This window comes from Balaenoptera physalus (genome assembly GCF_965194825.1).
Source record: "Balaenoptera physalus genome assembly, chromosome: 14".
NCBI classification, from domain to species: domain Eukaryota; kingdom Metazoa; phylum Chordata; class Mammalia; order Artiodactyla; family Balaenopteridae; genus Balaenoptera; species Balaenoptera physalus.
Window position 1 is genome coordinate 60,880,340 of NC_138893.1, and position 20,421 is coordinate 60,900,760.

Here is a 20,421-nt window from a genome sequence, read left to right on the forward strand (position 1 = left end):
GTTCTCTCAATTTCTTCAAAAATATTCTCACCTATAGTTTTTACAATGCAGACAGTTCATAGAAGATAATTGTTCAGTATCTTCAAAGACAGGATTGACTCTTTAAATAAATAACAACTGAGCAGTATCAGTAACATATGTCAATTCATCAAGAGCCAGGCAAAACCACCCAAAATAATTTGCATTGTTTTTTTTTTTTCTTTTTTAAATATTTATTTGTTGTCTTTATTTTTTTGGCTGTGTCGAGTCTTAGTTGAGGTATGCAGGATCTTTCAGTGCGGTGCGGGCTTCTCTCTAGTTGTGGTGCACAGGCTACAGGGCGCGTGGGCTCTGTAGTTGCGGCACGTGGGCTTAGTTGCCCCATAGCATGTGGGCTCTTAGTTCCCTGACTAGGGATCGAACCCGTGTCCCCTGCAATGGAGGCTGAGTCTTTACCACCGGACCACCAGGGAAGTCCCTGCCTTGTATTTTAATTGACTATTGATGTTGCTCCCAATATTCTGAACTCTTCAAGCAACTGTTCTCCCTGGAAAGCCAAGTCTTAAACAAGTTTATTTTGTCTAGACAATTTCTTCAACTGTTGCAGTCAAACACAATTTAATTTACTCACCATCAGCAAATAGCTTTCCTTGCTTAGGAAACAAAGGAGACAGTCAGAAACTTGCTTTGGTTGAAGCCTCATTTTCACTTTTTATTTTTGTAAAAAAAGAAAAAAAAATTCTGCTGTGATGAGATAGTCCATCTAAAATTCTTTGATTTTATAACCAATTGCTTTCCTGTGAGTTGTGATTAGTATTTAAATCTAGTATTGCCTAAGCATATTTTTTAGCATAGCTATAGTATCATTCCACAATAAGCACAATGCTTTGCCATCTAATTTGATAACAGAATCATCCACACACCACTCTACTTGCCATTTGAAGTTGACATTTCTCTTCTTATTTGGACATGATGAGTATGCAGTGGTAATTTAAAAATAATAATAAAAGATGTCACAAAACAGCATGGCACTTAAAGTCAAATCATAAGTACATCAGTGTGGTTTGTAGTGCACCTAAGCAGCACCGCAAAGTGATAAGAGCAACCTATACCAGCTATATCACGACCAGTCTACTTACTCTGCCACCGTAGGAGGAAAGCAGCAATGAACAATGCGTAAAAAAATGAGCATGGCTCATTCCAATAAACCTTTATTTATGGATACCAACATTTGAATACATATATTTTCATTTGTCACAAAACATTATTTTTGTTTTGATTTTTTCAATCATTTAAAAATCTAAAAACCATTCTCAGCTGGAGGACTATACAAAAACAGGTAGGGGTCAGATATGGGCCATGGGGTATCTTTTACCAACCCCTGTTCTAAGTAACTAAATGTTAAAGTTGATTAAAAAATTTGATGCAAAATTTTCTAGAATAGATGATACATGATCTGCATTTTAAAACGGGTTCTGTTAGACATATACTAATCTTTCTTTTATAACAGAAAGTTAGTGTAGAGCAAATATTAAGAACAAACGCTTTGAACTTGCTCATTTAGGGCTGAGCCTTGCTCTGACGTTTGCCACATGGGCAAGGTCCTTAATATATTTAAATTTGTTCATCTACATAAATGGGGCAGATAATTAGAATTCTTACTGAGGTCATAAGTAAGACACAGAGACCAGTATCATCACTACTACTTAACAGGGTAGAGGACTTGGTCACTCAAAATGTGGTCTACGTCACTTGGCAGCTCATTAAAATCAGAAGCAGCACTTTAACAGGATCCTCACGTGATTTTCATGCACATTAAAGTTCAAGAAGCACTGGTAAAGGAGACATTAGCCAATGCAATCATGCAAAGAAAAGAAATTGAAGATATACATTTTGGAAAGGAAGAGGTAATCCTGTCATTATTTGTAGATGACATGATGGTCATTTATAATTCAAGGGGAAATTCAAGGGGAATCAACTGAAAACCTATTACACTAATAAAGTAGTAAATAGAAGAAAAGAAAGCTAAATATAAGAAATATAAAATATATTTTGATACATATATGTATAAATACACACATACACAATTCAGTATTTTTATTATACTATAGCAATGACCAATTAGAAAATATAATATTTAAAAAAAACTTCTATCCTCAAGAATAACAAAAACAGTAGACTACCTAGAAATAAATCAAACAAGGGATTATGCATGACTGGATGAAGAAAACACTAAAATTTTGCTGAAGGACCTAAAAGATGACCTGGATGAATAAGGAAGTATACCATATTCATGGTCAAGAAGAGACTCAATACAATGAATGTCATTTAGCCCCCACATTAATCTATAAACTCAGAACAATTTTCTTAAGACAGTTGGCAAGTTGTTTCCGCAATTCATCATCTGAATGATGAAATGTTTAAAATTCACCAAGAAATTTGGAGTGTCAGGAGGCATGGGGAATAAACCAGGCTAGGTTACTTGCTCTGTCAGATGTTAAGACATACCAAAAAGCTATAGACATTAAAATAAAATGGCATTTTTATAGAAATGGTCAAATTGATCAGTGAGTCAGAATAGAGTCCAGAAATAGTCATATGTTTAAGAATTTAGTTGATAAAAGAGGCATTCCAAATCAGTGGATAAAGAATGGATTATTTAAATAAATGATATAAAGACAACTGACTATCCACTTCAGAGGAGTTCAATTTCCCCTACTTCATACCATATAAAATAATAAATTAAAGATGGATTGAAGAGTTGGTCATAATTCAGAATCTTGTAATAACCTATAATGGAAAATAATCTGAATATATATATAAATATATGCATAAAATATTCAGATTATTATATTATATACATATAATATATTATATATATAAATATTCAGATTGTTTTCCATTATAGGTTATTTTCCATTATAGGTTATTACAATATATATATTTATATATATAACATATATAAATATATATATAAAACTGAATCACTTTGCTGTACACCTGAAACTAACACAATACTGTAAATCAACTATACTTCAATTTAAAAAAAAAGTCATAAATAAAGGTATAAAATTACTGGATGAGAATATAGAATATTTTTATAATCTTCATTTGGGAAAGCCTTTCCTTGAAGCTACAAAATCTCAAAATTAAAAAAGAAAATGAATTGAAAGATTTGACTACATAAAACGCAAACTTTCCTATCACCTAGAAGCAACTGGTTGAATACATTTACAATATCTATAACAGATGTAGGATTATATGCAGAAAATATAAACAAGACAAAAACAGCCCAGGACTCAAAAGGCAAAGTTCACAGAAGAAATGCAGATGGTCAATAAACATGAAAAGATGATCAACCTCCCTGGTTGTTGCAGTTTTCTGTTGCAGTGTGACAAACCACGCCAAAATTTAGTGATAAAACAACCATTGTATTATGTCGGCAACTCTGCAGTTCAGAAATTTGGACAGATTACAATGGGGACAGCTTGCCTCAGCTCCAGTGTCTGGGATCTCAGCTGGAAAGACTCAAAAGCTGGCTGGTGACTCTACAGCTGGGGGATGGTATCTTCTGGAGGCATGTTCATTCCTATGTCTGGGAGTTGATGCTGGTGTAGGCTGGAACTGTCCACCAGAAACCTATGTACCCTCTCAAGTGGCCTGGGATTCTTCATAACATGGTGGCTGGGTTCCAAGATTGAGCATCCCAAGAGAACCAGGCATAAATTGTATTATCTTTTATGACCTAGTTCAAAAGTCACAAGCTTTCTCAAATTCAAGGGCACATAGACCCTACCTCTTGATAGAAGGGAAGTAAAAAGAGAATGTAGGATGGGAGATATCGTTGCACCCATTTTGGGAAAATCTATCTGCCACACTGGTTACCAGGAAAATGCAAATCAGATAACTTGAGACCATTTACACACAACAGATTGATAATTCTTCCCAGTTTCATTCATTCTTTGGGAGAAAGAGTGAGGGGGCGGATAAAAAGGAAGATAAGAAAAATAAAAACATTAGGCTAAATTTTATCATTCTGTTTTTCCCTAGTTTAAAAAAAACAACAACTTGGTCTTGGATGAATTTCTTCATTGCTCAAAATATTATTAAAAACTGGCCATTTTATTAGAATATGAAAAATTACTAATTTTGCACACTCCACTTAAATAGCTATACATTTTCACATTTAAGTAAACAAAAGCAAAGAAATTCTCTGTCCTTAATTTAACTCACTCTTCAACATTGGAGCATACGCACTTTTGAACATAAAATTGCATTTTTCCCCCGTATTTTATAGTTGGAGTTAAGTTTAGAAGTGAATAACAAAAATGGTTTGTGTGTGTGTGTGTGTGTGTGTGTGTGTGAGAGAGAGAGAGAGAAGAGAGGGGTGAGAGGAGAGAGGGAGGGAGAGAGAGAGAAACATGCAGAATACACCTTATTTTGTATTTGAGCTTTTTAAAGAATTTTTTGAATTGTATTCAAGAAAGCAAGAAACTCATGCAGATAATTTTATGATTTTAATAAGCCATACAAATATCATTTTGCTTCAAGAGAATTTTCCTATATAAAAGAATTTCTTAAGTTTAATAAATGATTTGTAACTAATGGGTTGCTATTTCTGGTGAAGTTTAAAGTATTATGTTGTTTTTTTACCTGTTAAGTGCATTAGCATATAGGGTAGTATTTTTACCATGACTATTAGAACAGAGAAAATTTTTTTCCAAAAAGAAAATGTTTTATGTTGTTTAGCAAAGCCATCTGTGTTCTTTTAATATTATTAATGTAAATGTATGATTTTATGTTTATTTACTGTACCTGTGATATTTACATAATGTTAATTGTATAGTTAACTACACGGTACATAGCAGAAGATTTGCATTAATTTCATACAGCTGGATTGCTGTATATACTGTTATGCAAATTCATAATCCCACCATGATTTTGGTTCTTGGCACCATAGAAATAAAGGCAGGGGATTCAGGGACTAGCAAAGAAAAATGAAGAGTGCCTGCTTTTTCCAGCCATCCTGGAGTAATAGCTGGAGCTGCTTTCCCCACAATATCATCTCTTGGACACTTGCAAGAGAATAATAGGTTATTCTTTTGCACTTGCTGGTAAAATACAAATACCAAGTTAGCAAATTAAAAAGTTAAATTTCTCAGAGTGACATTGATTCATCTATATTACATATAAGAAATAAATATTTTATTCACTGCATCATTCAATTCAATTTCTCAATATGCATTACTCGAAATAGAGGTGAATTAACTTTTTTATGGGCTGAGTATTCTGATTTTCTCCTTTTGTACCATGTCCCTGCATCTTCAAAGAGGACAAGCTAGCATAGTAAAATTGATACTGAGTGAGAAACCAGAGCGTAAATCAGTTCCCACTCCAGGCAGTTCTTAGTCTATAAACTCTCTGTTGGTAATCTGGTTGTTTTGAATTAGGAATGTGTATTCTTATAGAAACAATGTTCTAATCTGCTATCTCAGTCTTGCCCACAAAAACTTATTTACCATTAATAAAATAGAAATACTATTCATTTGCTCAAATACAATAGAGAACAGTACAATTGTTCTATTTATATTGGACACTGGTTATTGAGGAAAAGCCAGATGAGGAGGTAGATGGAGTCATTTGTGAGATTCTGAAGGGGGCTCCAGGGAACTCTTACAAGTTAGATCGTTTATTACTTCTAATATCTCTACAAAACATGTGGCTTTCCTTATCCTTCCATCACCAACTACTAAAGCCATTTTCAATTTATTGAAAATGGGGCTCAAGGAATTATCCTGTTCTGTTATTGTGGTAGTGGCCCATGTCTTGTTCATAAATAGAATAAAAGAGAAAGACAAGAGAAGGCAGTTGGTGACCTAAGAAGAGATCACAGGACAACTTGGATGAGGAGGAGGGCTAGTGAGAGGAGGTGATTTGGGTTTGTAGTAGAGGAAAGGAGGTGACAAGTGTAAGCCATCAGGTGTCCATCTAACCAGGACAGCATGTGTGCTGCCTAAGCTGGAGGTGAAGGGGAGGTGGGTCGGTGGAAGCATGGAAAAAGGATCTACAATTGAATTCTCATATACATGAGATATCCATAACCTAGGGTGAAATCAGATATGTCTGAAAAGATTTCAGCAAGTAATCCAATAATTTTACTCTAAATTTCCTTGTAATCAATGAGACTAGCTCCATTTTAATGTCCCTAAGCAGACACAGGTGTGGAGAAACAGTTGCTCTTTGGAATTTGCTCTTTAAATTATACAATAAGATCCCATTTGTCATCCCATCACAGAGATCACGCCCTAGCAGATGTACACATTTACCTGCAAGCAAAGAGTAAACAGGTATGTGAGGTGGGTGTGTTAGGACAGGAAAGCAAAGGAGGAATTTATGTTTCTGACCACAAATGGTAGAACCATGAGTCTGGAATATGTCATAAGAAGGAAGAAAACTACCTACTATGTTCCAGGCTATAGAGGTACTTTGGTTAACTGTATTAGATTTAAATTATATACTAACTTTGATTAATAACAGATACCTAGTAAAAACCCATACCTGGTAAAAAATTTTTTTTAATAAATTTGATAAAATAGTGCATAAATGAAGTTAAGTTATAGATCAGGAGCAAACACCTTGAGGCTATAAAGTTGGCTATAAAAGTTATATCTTTCCAAAGATGAGCTAGGAAAAATTCTTTGTTTTCTTCCTTCCTTGCTCCCACTTCTAAATGTCCTTTTAACAATTGTATCTTCCTATACTTTCCTGTACCTTTCTATATCAGTTAAGGCTATCTTGTTAATCCCTTTCCCTGCGACAAGAACAAGAACAATACTTGTTATTATTACTTTTTATTTATCCCTATTTTGTGCCAAGTATATATATAATTTTATAATATTTAGAATATAAAACTTCTAAAATTTTTTTAATAATATTTAGAACAAAATTTCTAATCTTCATAACAACCTTTAAGCTAGGTCATACCACTACTTAACAGACTGAGGAAACTGACGCTCAGTAAGGAGAAATATGTGTATCACATTATATTGATATGCACTTATTTATAGACAGAAAGGTTTTTGCTGAGGCTCAGAAATGCAAGTGTTCAGTTAAGGATAACCTCTGTCAAATCTTTCATGTTAAACATTCGCAGTGATGTGAAGGTAAGATGAGAAATAGGGGGAAATGATTGAAACCTGGCAGTAAAAACTTAAATGGGAACAAAACAAAGATAACAAAGAAAAATGAACAATATTTTACCGGTAAATTAACAAAAAAACTTTTTAAACAATTGTGCTTTTCATCAAATTGAGATTTTTGTTAGTTATGGGAATATGCTGGTTTTAAAATAAATAAAATGCTGTAGGCTTCCACTAAATGAAGACTGGTGCCACTTACAGTTTTTTTTCCCAAGTCCACTTTATTTGCTTTGGCTTTAGCTAAGCATTGTGGGGAGTTGTTATTATGTAAACAGAAAAGATGCTAGCGGATTTGGCAAGTACAAGGTGAACATATTTCTGAGTGTCCTAGAGCTTACACCATCAGACTCTGACATTTTGCCTTAATACTGCAGATTCCAGATCCTTGCAAATAATTGCTTTCTGATTTCTAAAACTATGAAAGTTTTGAATTACAATATTAATTCTCCAAGTCATTGCCCCTGTATAAATTAACTCTAGCCATAAATATAAAAATATATATCTGTATAAAAATATGAGGTGACATGTAATAAAGTTTTTACTATTATGAATTTTAGAATGACTATATTGCTCATGAATGGCATGGCCATAAAGTAATTAAATGGATAGGCTGGGAAGAGCAGCTGTAAAATATGTATGATATTCTGTGACATTTTGTATAGGAGTACACACAATGCTTTATTATTATATTCTTTCTCATCTGAAACTCAGCACTTTTCCTACAATAAGAATGATGGCATAATAGTCTAAAAATTTAGAATGTATGGAAACAAGGCAAGCATTTTCCAACATTATTGTGGTTTCCAGACTTACTGTACGTGTTCTGCAAAGAAAACAGGAAAAGCCAATCACATTTCTATTCTGAAATTCAAAAAGAAGGTTCCCAGGGATAAAATTGATAATAGCCAGGGTAAAATTATTTAATGTCTCAGTCCAAAATCTATCCTAGTCTTCTAAGTGTTTTGTTAAGAGGTATTTTATGGTGAATGGCATAGTGCTGGATGCATAGTGGATTTACAGTAAACAATGCTTGAGTTAAATAATCCCACGTTCTTTCAGGAAACAGCTTCTACATTAAAAAATGTTTATTTTTCTAATCCCATGGTTAGAACTAGTTGCTATAGAAAAAATTGACTATCATTTTAGTTTCATAGAACCTCCATCCAGAGAAAGAGGAGGGTGGGTAGTGAGTTTGTGAAACAGCAGAGACTTCATATGATTGCAAGAAAGTCAAAGACTTTATAAAGAGCCAACTACAGGCACATCTGTATAGCTAAGTGATCTTTTTCACAGAGTGGCAAGAAAGCAGAAACAGAGACCAGAGAGAAAACAATGTTTTTTTTGTCCCTGACAGATTGTTCCTTATGATAAGAGAGATGGGAGACAGCAGGGATTAAAAATCCCTCCTGGATCACTGGGGAGAGGGGAGGGAACCTGATTCATCACCAGTGCTGGTAACAGCACTAACAGTTTGGGCTTTCACAGTACTGCAAAGACATTTTATAGCAGACGTGCCTATTTAATCATGGAAGCCTAAGAACTTGCTCCTAAAATAATGCCTTGTTTATTTTTATTTTTACCACAAAGTAAGATAAAGTCACGATCAATTAAGTATTATTGGATCTTAGAAACTTTAGTATCTTTATGTCTCAGTGTTTTATGGAATTTTTTTTACCAAGGCAATAAATGCTGTTTATGACTTCTTTAAATTTACATAATATTCCAACATATTAATACCCTGTGAACTTCAAAAAACCGAATACATTTATAGTGGTATAACTGGTCACCAAAATGAGGGGAAGGAAACTTTACAATTGTGAGAAGTGCAAATGTTCTCATTAAGGCAGTATTGACCCAGACAGCCATTTAGTATCTATCCCCTCAAATACCTCACAACTCTGGAATGCCCACCGGGACAAATAAACGTCAGCACCTAAATTCTTACATTTCCTTCACTTTCTGATTCATCTGGTGAAGTGCGAGTAGGAAGTATCTTTCTTTTCTTCCCTTTTTAATGCCACTTAATGCATTGATTTTAGGATCCCACAAAATTTGGGAAACATGATAAACTTCTCTTACTAGATATGAACTTAATTGTCCTAAGATGCCTATGATTTTTAATGTGTTCTAATGACTTCCAAAAAACAACAACATGTAGCAACTAGATGGAATGCACCTGTTAAAATTTGTATTCAGATAATGATTAGCATTCTCCCTAAACACGTGAGTATGAAACCAGCTTAATCCAAAATTTTTAATCAGTATATTTTTATTAAGTGACCAAAAGACAATACAGAGAAGTCTATTTGTTTGGCACCGTTCATTTTTATATAATCCTGGGATAGGATTAGGATTAAGAAAATGTAATGCCAGCATACTAGAATAATGATGACACAAAATATGGGTTTTCATTCCTTTCAAAATATAAATCTTTGAAACAGTCAGCATTCTAAATTAGATAGCTAAAAAGCCCACAATTTATTTTATTTTTCAAAAACTATTATCTGAAATGGTTTTAGCATCTTTAATACTCCTTACTTTTCAAAGAAAAGCTTTGTTTTTTTTACCCTCTGCTCTGAAAAGTGAAGTGTATCCAGTATGTATACTCCACTTACCAAAGAGATATCTTTGATTTAGTATTATCCTGATATGCCTGAAACTTAGGATGTTGCCTCTAAAGCCTTTTTAAAAACTTTTTATAAAGTATGTTATACATATAGACACCTCTAAAGGCTTTTAGATTCAAGAGCTATAGTGTTGGGATTTGCAATACACTTATTTGCCAGGCATTGTGCTAAGCACTTGATATTATCTCATTTAATTTTAACAATCCTTTAAGGCCAGCACTGTTATCATTCTCATTTTATAGGAAAACAGATGCTTAGAGGGATTAAGCAATTTGACCAAGATCACACAGATTCTGTGTCAGAGCCAGAACTCAAACCCAAATTTTTCTGACTCCAAAGATACTTCTCAGGATGAAAGAAATATTTCCCTGGGGAAATCCCACATAGATATAACTGCTGAAGTCTGTCCCCAATAAACTTTAGATTTATTGCTTGAGAAAACTATTTTTGAAAATGTGCTTCCAGGAGTTATGACTTCTATACCTACAGAGTCCACGTGAACATTCAATTTATTCCAGGTGAAGTGAAACAAGACTGGCTCTGGGATGCTTGTACACGAGAGGGGTGACTCACGAATAGTAAAAGTTCACACTCTACCGGCCTGCTAAGAGAACTATTCATGGAAAATGGGTCTTTCAACACTATTTCTACAACCACTTTGAGTAAAGAGAAACCAGCTACTCTGGCTAAAATACTATTGGCTTCATGTACCCACAGAACTAGATGGTCTAATATTAGGAATTGAATTTGTGCATAAAACTTGTTGACATTCTTGGAATTCAGTATAAAAGATAAAAGCAATAATAAGCAAATCAAGAGCAGCCAGTATCCCCTGATGCAGAGCTTAAATAATTATAATACAAATTGACTTCCTAACTTCAACTGTCCCTGAGCTGAAATTCTTTATATATGGTAGCAAATTGGGAAATTAGCAATCCTCTATAACTGGCTATAAACAACAAAACTTCTAGAAGGAGGTTACTGCTTTGAGCACAGAGTGACCATCAATGTGAACATTTACCATTAACTACAATATTGATAATGAATGCCAAGTTAATGCTAAAAGGTGTTTGTTTTACTATGAATATTGAAATATTCATTGTCATGCCAAAAAACATCAGCCTTTGGTAAGGAGAAATTCAGTTGAGAGCAGTACTTTTTTTATGAAAACACAGACCTTCAGAAATAAGAAAGAAAAGAAAAGAAAAGAAAAGAAAAGAAAGAAAGAAAGAAAGAAAGAAAGAAAGAAAGAAAGAAAGAAAGAAAGAAAGAAAGAAAGAAAGAAAGAAAGAAAAAGAGAAAAAAAGAAAGGAAGGAAGGAAGGAAGGGAGGAAGGGAAGGAGGGAAGGAAGGAAGGGGAGAAAACAGATAGATTATCTAAATAAATATTATGATATCATATACAATACTAAAAATTAAAGAGCACATAGGAAAAATTTTAAAATGTACAATAAATGGAGAATCTCTATATCACCCATTGATAAAAATCAACTTAAAAACATGAAGAATTTAATAGACCAATTAGCAGAACAGCATGAACAGATTTTTTCCAAAAGAGACTATGTGCACTAGTAGATATACAAAGAATGTTTAGTCTCGTCGGTAAAGAAATATATATTAAAACTAAAATGAGATCTGTTTTTCCTATTAAGTTATCAAGAGAAAAGGTAATAATCACAGGCAAGGAAACAGTGAAATGGGTCTTTTATACACTGTTGTTGGAAGTGTAAATTGATGCATCTTTCTGAATGTCAATTTAACAGTAATTCCATTTCCAATATTCTGTCTTAAGGAAATAATTAGAAAGGTAAATAAAGATCTATGCACAAAGATGTACATAACAGCTTTAATTATAATGGACAAAAAAGGAAACAAATGTACAACATTAATGAAATGGTTAAATTCAAATTACACAACATTCATTCCTTAAAATTGTATGGGGGCATTAAAAATTATGTTTACAATGAGATATTTTGTAAAATGCAGTATATAAAATTGTATGTACGATATGGTCACAGCCATGTTTAAGGAAAAAAGTCAAAATATTGATAGCTGTTTCTCTGGGTAATGAGAATATAGTGATTATTATTTTCCCTTTTGCCTCTTTATAACTATGTGTACTTTCCACATATTCTAAAATGGATATGTATTTATCATTATTTATGGAATGCCCACATTGCATCAGTCATTGTCCTGGGATCTGGACACACAAAGCTCATGAGGCACAGTCTTTTTCCTCAAGTTGCTTATAATGTAGTGTCTTATTTTTATATTGTAACTTTAAAAATTATAGAACAACAAAGTTGTTGTTTATTAACTAGGTTAGGTGAGAAGTAGTGTCCCATGTATTCTCATTTGATCTCTTTCCCTCACACCACCTTTTCAAGCCAACAGGAATTCTGGCTGATTTATCTTCAAAATATATCCAAAATCCTATGAAAGGTAAACCAATAAAGCTCTGAGAGAAAATAAATAAGAGAATATCTTCAAGACCCTGGAGTAAGCAGAGTCCTTAAACAGAACATAAATGGGCTAACTATAAACGAAAAAATGGTAAATTGTACTAAATTATAATTAAAACTCTGTTCATCAAACCACACTATTAAGAGAGTAAAAAGGCAGGCTACTGAGGGGGGAAAAGCTTTTATAATTCACATATAAGACTCATACCCAGAATATATAAAGAACTCCTACGTAGCAATAAGAAAATGGCAGATAACCCAGAAGAAAAATAAGCCAAGATTTGAACAGGCAATCATAAAAGAATATCCAAATAAACATGGAAAAGCTTCCAAATATTAGTCGTCATGGAACACAAATTAAAACCACAATGGGATATCACTACATCCCAAATTAAAAAGGCAGATTGTAGCAAATGTGGATGAAGATGTAGAGCAACTAAACTTTCATACACCCTTGGTGGGAGTACAAATTGGTACACTTTAGAAAACCATTTGGCAGTAGCTACCAGAGCTGAACATAAGGGAACCCCACGATCCAGGAATTCCTATACTAGTATATACCCAAGAGAAGCACATACATATGTTCTTCACAGTACCTTTGTAATCACCCAAAACTGCAAACAATCCAAATGTCCATCAACAGTAGAATGGATAAAGTGTAGTAGATACATACAAGCAATACTATCCCACAGGAGAATTAAGTACAGCTACATGTAACAGCAATTAAAATATCACCAGCATGATATTGAGTGAAAGAAGCCAGACACAAAGAGGACATACAACATCATTCCGCTTATGTGACATTCAGAAACAGCTCAACTAATCTATGGTGTTAGAATTCAGGATTACTGATTATGCTTGGCAAGGAGTACCTGTAAAGGAGGAAGAAGGTAGCTTCTGGGGTTCTGGTAATGATCTGTTTCTTAGTCTGGCTGGTGACTATACTGGTGCATTCACTTTATGAAAATTCAAGGCATATTTTTCTGTAGGTATATTAAACCTCAATTAAAATTACATTATATATATGTATGTGTGTATATGTGCCATCCATATATATATAATACATGCACACATATATTTATAAAATATATATAATTCAAAGGTATGTATTTATACATGCATACATGCATATATGTACACACACACACACACACACACACACACATTATGTCCAAAATGTAACCACTTCTGACCTTCTCTACTGTTACCTCCCATCTAAGACTACTGCAATAGCTGTTTGCCCCAGTTCCTCTCATGCATCCCTGCAATCTTCACCTATAGCCAGAATGATAATTTTTAAAACAGAAGCCAGGTCATATCTGTCCTTGGCTTATAACCAGTAGTAATGGTTCCCCTGTCAATCATAATAAAATCCTCGGAGGAGACATATATCCCTGACAGCCTATTTAAAGTAGCCTCACTACGCAGACCTGTCACTCTTATCCCTTTACCTGGCTTTAATTTTCTTTATAGTTCTTATCACCAACTGACGTACCATTTACTTAGTTATTTATTGATAACTGGTCTCTCCACCACTAGTATGTAAGCTACCTGACAGAGGGAACTTTATCTTTCTTTATTATATCCCTCACATCTAGAACGATACCTGGCATCATAAAGTAGGCAATGAATGAATGAATGAGATCATCACCAAACCACATAGGAAATAAGACAGAATATGTATGCCTAGCCCTCTTTTATATGTTAGGAGACTAAAAGAATGAAATTACATTAGAAAACAAAAAAATGAAATTACTCACTTGTTATTCGGGAGTACAGTTCAGGTCTTCTGTTTTGCTCTCCCCGCTCTTTCTCTTTCTCCCTCTGTTCTTCCCCTCCCCCATACCCACATGTACATACATGTGTGCGCACACAGGCATAGGCACAAGGAGAATGGGATAAGGACAGTTCTCCTAATTGGCAGAAGTATGAATGTAAACTACCCCATTCAATGCAATTTAGAGCCACTTTATTTACATCAGATAGCCATAAAATATATTATATATATATATAATACATGTATGTGTGTTTGTGTGTGTATAATTACAGAGATTATATAATCCTAGTGGTTCAGAATTAAATGAGGATGATGTCCAGGTAAAGATTCATTGTATTGGAATCAGGCACTTTTATATGAGCCTCATTTTGTGGATATATGGCCCTTTTGACTACACAATAGTAAAGAACCTATTATTTTTCTTGCCAAAATATATGTATCCATGACCTAGGGCTGCTCCCTCCAGCATTTTGCATTAAAAAAATTTTCAAACGAAATAAAACCATTTTGTTAGGTCCTGCAACAATTATAAACTTTCTGGGCCCTGAAGGTAAATTTTTTTGTAAATGAATATGTTCAGAAGTTGAGATTGTTTCAGTCAAAAGTCTCACCTCGCTGTTCTCAGAATGAATTGTAGAGCCCCTGAAGCAGACAAGGGTGTTTAAGGTTAACCTCTGTTTCTATATAGATATCAATTACCTTTTCAAAGTCTTCCCAGTGGGATTTGCCACTTGGCAGCTTGTCTAAAAACTAGCTAAATGTGCAAATGTGTGTGGCGGGGAGGAAAAGGTCCAGTCTGGTTGTCAACCTAGTTGACCCTTCGGTTTTGGTAAAAAGAAAAAAAAAAAAAATTTTCAAAAAAGAGTTTTAGGCCCTTTCAGTTGCTAAATAACTGACTTCACTGTTTTGTAAGTTTACTTTTTTTAATTGAAAAAATGGGAAACTTAGTGATACCCTCCCAAATACACAATACGTGCTCAACTGCAAGTGTTAGTCTCCTTCACCTCCTCCAGCTCAGAAAGCAGTAAGCATAATATCAGGCCCCATAACTCTAAAAGTAGAGTAAATAATAAAATGAAGCCCAGGATACATTGAGTGTAACAAGGCCAGTGTCAAAAGATCATTTGTTCATCAAGTAGATAAATCTTTTAATAAGACAGAAAATGATGGTTAAAGGGAATGATGGCTTTTACTTCTGAGTGCAAAATAACCATTAATGTCAGAAGAGAAAGAAATGCTAAAGTTCATTTTGAAGCTCAGACTTACAGATCAGGAGGGGAAGTGTGGAGTAAAGAAGATGGGCATGACTCCGATGCGGGAATTCTAGCTTCATCTTGACCGCACAGACTTGGAAGCTGTGTAACCTAGGGCAAGTTACTTAACTTCTCTGAATCTCAGCTTCACAGAGATGTAAAATTAGAATGGTAAATCTTGCAGGGCTTTTGTGAACATTAAGTGAGGTCTTAGTTCTAAAAATGTTTTGTAGCCAAGAATATGCTGTGATAATGTGTAGGATTATTACTGTGCTTAAATAATTTGAGTATCCTTCTTGTTTTCTCTCTTCCTCCTAAAGCCACTTCTCTAAGGTTTAGCTAAAGTTACCCCGATCCTTGAGGTTTGCCAATCCCTACTGATTTAGATTAGGATATTTTTCACCAATTAAATGGAAATTTTTCATATGCTCCATTTCTGAACTGGCTTGACTTAAGCCTTCAGAATAGAACTATTGCCTTCTCTGAAACCAAATTATTAATGTGGTACATGAACAAGCAGCTCCCTGAGACCCTTAAAGGTAGGAAGAGTGGATATGGAAATTAAAACGTGAGGGAAGTCTTTTCGTTCTTCATCCCAGGATGGAACATTGTCCCATTTTGCTAAATATTTTTCTCTCTATAATAGAAAAAATGGTTAATGAACACTTATCATATGCCAAGCACCATGCTATGCATTATTCATGTAATCCTCACAACAGATTAATGCATCCTGTACTATTTTTGCCACTTACAGACAGAAGGACTGTAATTAGAATAAGTGGCTTGACCACGGTCACCTACCTAGTAAGTGGTAGAGTCAGGATTTGAACCCAAACCTGCCTAATTCCTTTCCCAGTCTTTCCATTTGTTGATTATTTACCTCCTACATTTTAACTAACTGTGCATGTCTGTGTTTGCCTTTCTATCTTTTTATACTTTCATCCTTTGTATTTCTGTGATTAATAGGGTAGGGGACTATAACAGAAAAGAAACTATGATAGTCCACTGACAGAAAGATGACAGGCAAACAAATGACTGTATGACATGGAAGAACTTAAAGAGGTCCATAAGAGATGGAACATTAGTCTCCTCACTGGTAACATGGGAATAATATTCTACCTTATACGGCGGTTGTTAAGACAGGGTGAAATGCTTGTGTTAAGTGTTGGCAAAAACCCTGCTCAGTGTATGGAATCTATAATGTTGCCAGCCAGTCCCAGGATAATAAGTAGGACACAAAGCTAGAAAAGCAACTTGGTGTCGGATTTTGAGAGACTTAAATGCCAGTCTAAATAGTTTGGACCTACAGCTTGATGAAAACAAGTGTGCCAAGGACAGTAATCACTCTGCAAAGAAATTAGAGCTGATGCTATTTTGCATTACCTTTCAAAATTCATCATAAGTGAGCTGGAGTCGGTAGAAACAGTTGGAACTGGTTTAAAGGAGTTTTGTATTTGATGTACTAAAAGGAAGGATGATAATTTAAAGTTTGATGCCCTGTACTTTTTCTTCCACAGTAATTAGTGAATGCCAAAGGCAGCAACTGGAGTCTGTGAGCTACTCCTCTCGCTACGCACTGGGCCTCTTTTATGAAGCTGGCACGAAGATTGATGTCCCTTGGGCTGGGCAGTACATCACCAGTAATCCCTGCATTCGCTTCATCTCCATTGATAATAAGAAACGCAATATAGGTCAGTACCCCCATTATTTCCCTTAAATACAGTAACAATGGTGGGTGTAGATCATGAAAAATGCTGTTTAATTGAGTGTTGCCATTCTGAACAGAGCAAGCATTTAACTCCAAGCCACAGGGGATAAAATTTAATGTCACATTTGGCCAATAGTAAAATACACAGTGAAACCAGCAAAGTTTTTCAGAAAATCATTCACCACATGGTTTGTATTACTGAGTTTATGAAAATAGTGTCAGAAGGTTTAAGATTTCAAAATGGCCCAAGTTTTATTGCTTTAATATGGATCCACCTATATGCAAATTTATCTCTCATCATTTATTTCTCGGTGGAGTTTGCTTTTGTTTGTTTGGTTTTGTTTTTAAAATCTGACGAGTGCTGCTCTTTCTACTTCCCAGGCTAGATATAAAAAGTGAATTTTACTATGTTATGAAAATCCTTCACTTCAATGTAATTGTATTTATTTAATTTTCATCTGGAAAACTACATAAAATTACTTTGTGTACAATGTAACTAAAATAATAGGTAAAATGTTTCATATGAGCTTTACTAGAATGGGATAAAGTCTACACTCCACCTTCTTTGTTGAAGATAGTTATTAAAATTAGATTTGAATTGCAAGAATAAACATAACTGATTCATTTCAGGCATAAAGGTGAAAGTATATTCTTATTTGTAGGATTGTAGTGATTGCTAAGAAATTGCTTTTTGTGGAATAAACGTTAATGATCTAAAATGACTAAATTCTTGAAAGGAATAGTCACTTCAATTTGTTACGGTGTTTTATGGTGCAGTGATGGTTTCATCAAGCATTAGTTAGAAGTCTTGCCTGATAAAATCACCAACTAATGTCTCTTGGCTTGCCAGAACTTTATAATGATAGAACTGGGCTGGAGTATGGTTTTTATATCAGAGCACATGATCTTAGAAAAATGTTTCTTTTATAACTTAAAACTCCCTAAGGGCTGGACTGTTTATGTTAACATGATACCACATATATGTACAATCAGCAGTTCATGAAATGCCCTGTAACAGCAATGGACTAACCATTTTTAACTCGACAACTGCTTTGTTCTGAGAAAAGGAAAATAGCCCTTGATCTTCTGTTATATGTCATGAATTAGACATTATCCTTTGTGTATTGCTTCATAAGATATGACATCTGTTAGGGTATATTTAGTAATACATAACAGAAAAACCAAGTTAAACTTGTTTAAACAACATATGGACATTTGTTATATTATCTGCTATGGACTGAATTGTACCCCCCCAAATTCATATGTTGAAGCCCTAAACCCCCAATGTGATTATATTTGGCGACAGGGCTTTTAGGAGGTAATTAAGGTTAAATGAGGTCATAAGGGTGGAATCCTAATTATGAGGCTGGCCTTATAAAATGAGGAAGAGAAAGAGAGAGAACTCTGTTCTTGGGCATACACCAAGGAAAGGCCATGTGAGGAGAGTGAGAAGGTTAAAAGGCAGGCCGTCTCCAAGCCAGGAAGAGAGTCCTCACCAGAAACCAAATCAGCTGGCACCTTGATCTTGGACTTGCCTTCTCTGGAACTGAGAGAAATAAATTTCTTTTGTTTAAGCCATCCAATCTATGGCAGCCCAAGCTAACCGATAATATTATCTAAAAGGAAGAAGTTGGGGAGACTTCATGACTGATTGATTCAATAACAGAGCAACATCTTCAAGGACCTAGGGTTTATCCATCTCTGCTCTCTTCCACTCTTAATGTTGACATCCTCAGAGGACTGGTGGCAAGATGGCAATAACTATTGGAGTCACATCCAGACCCAGCAACATGCTTAGGAAGAAGAGGGACTATTACTATCTCAGTCCCTTTCTGAGAATTAAGGAAATCTTTCCAGAAACCCCTCAACTGACTATCTTGCATCTCATAGGTCATAACTGGGTGACTCAACCAGTCCGAAACCAATCACTGGCAAGGAGGGTGGGACTACCATTACAACCCTAGAGAAATCAAGATCTACTCCTGGAACTGGTATCGGGATCATCTTCCCTTTAGTCATATGAGGGAGGATACCTGACTAAAACAGGGGTTTGTTAGGAAGAAAGAAGGGAATAGTGGATGCTGGGTTGGCAACAAATAATGTCCATTATCTTCAAGTAGATTCACATCTTATGTGAGAGATAAAATTGTAAAGTTGGCACATAAAGAGAAGAATCATGTATATTCAAAATTATCTTTGAAAATATCTTAAAACTACGTGACATTTTGGAGACTAACATAATGTTCAGTAAATTCAGTATAGCATTTTGCCAGCATTCAATAGATTTCAGTTTATCCGGGTGAGGCCAGATGAAATTGTTGGTTTGCATTTATAGGACAGAGTGATATCTTCTACTATGAAAGGCACACAGGAAAGAAAGAAATAGCAGTCATATCTCCTAACAGATTAAATCGCTGTGCAAATGGAGTGGGTTGGTGAGTGAAAGCACCCACACTACTATGTAGTAGCAATTTATAAAATCAGAGTTATGCAAATTTGAAAGAGTACAACATAAAAATATTAATAAATTCTCACAAGATTGGCAGCTTTTGAAATAATAGAAATACCAAAAGAATCTTTTTTTATATTAACAATCACACAGTTTTAAATCTTGAGGGCCAGGTGAATTGGGAACCATGTTTTTGCTACAGCCCATGGTGGTGCTGCTTCGGACAGCAAAGAAATACCTTCCTTCCTTTGTCAGTTTTATGAAAAATTAATTTTGGATTATGTAAGTTTTAAAATATAGGGAGACCCCCAGTAATGGCATTCCCTAACATAAAATCTAACTAACTGCCTTGCATTTAAACTATTTTTTCTCACTATCTGGGGCCAGGGTGCTAAGTATATCTACTTGAATTCACATAATATAAATGTCCATATAGTGTAACTCCACTGTAGTTTATTGACATTGATATTTAAGTAGGCCAGTAAGAATTGTCTCTTTATGTTACTAACACTACCCAACTCTACCATTTATTTGGGGTGTTCGATTGAACCAAGAATTAATACTATAAATATACACAATCAATGAAGGGAAACATTTGTGTTCTGTCAGGTAGGGCAGCAACAAGACAGACAAAGGGTGGCAGAACTGTCCACAAAATAAAGTCTGTTGTCAAGTCTTGAAGAGAGCCAGAGGATACAGGATTAGTAGCCCAAACCAGACAAAGGTCAAGAAGTAATCATTTGTCAAATGTCAGGAATAGACAGTACACAAACCAGAAACAAAAGTCTCCTTGGGCAGAGGGGCTAAATTCCAAGATGTATTAGACCCATACCAGTGATTATGGGTATGACCCAATACACTTAGGCTTGTGCTTTCCAAAATGTGTTCAATGGAACATCAGTTCCTTGATAAGCTCTTTGTGAAGGGGCTCTGTCATCAAATAAGTTTGCAAAATGCTACTGACTTT

At 34.8% G+C, this 20,421-nt stretch overlaps 1 protein-coding gene across 20 annotated transcripts in view; it reads left to right on the plus strand.

Annotated features, from left to right (window-relative positions):
* Window positions 1-20,421, plus strand: part of RNLS (renalase, FAD dependent amine oxidase) — a 327,690-nt gene that overhangs the window by 206,599 nt on the left and 100,670 nt on the right. For all 20 annotated transcript variants that reach the window (XR_014253096.1, XR_014253097.1, XR_014253098.1 and 17 more), the window contains one exon: window positions 16,815-16,988. Coding sequence is in view for 8 of the 20 variants with exons in the window: in XM_082423900.1 (XP_082280026.1) it covers window positions 16,815-16,988 (174 nt within the window). In the remaining 12 variants the exon portion in view is untranslated. The remainder of the gene's footprint in view (window positions 1-16,814; window positions 16,989-20,421) is intronic.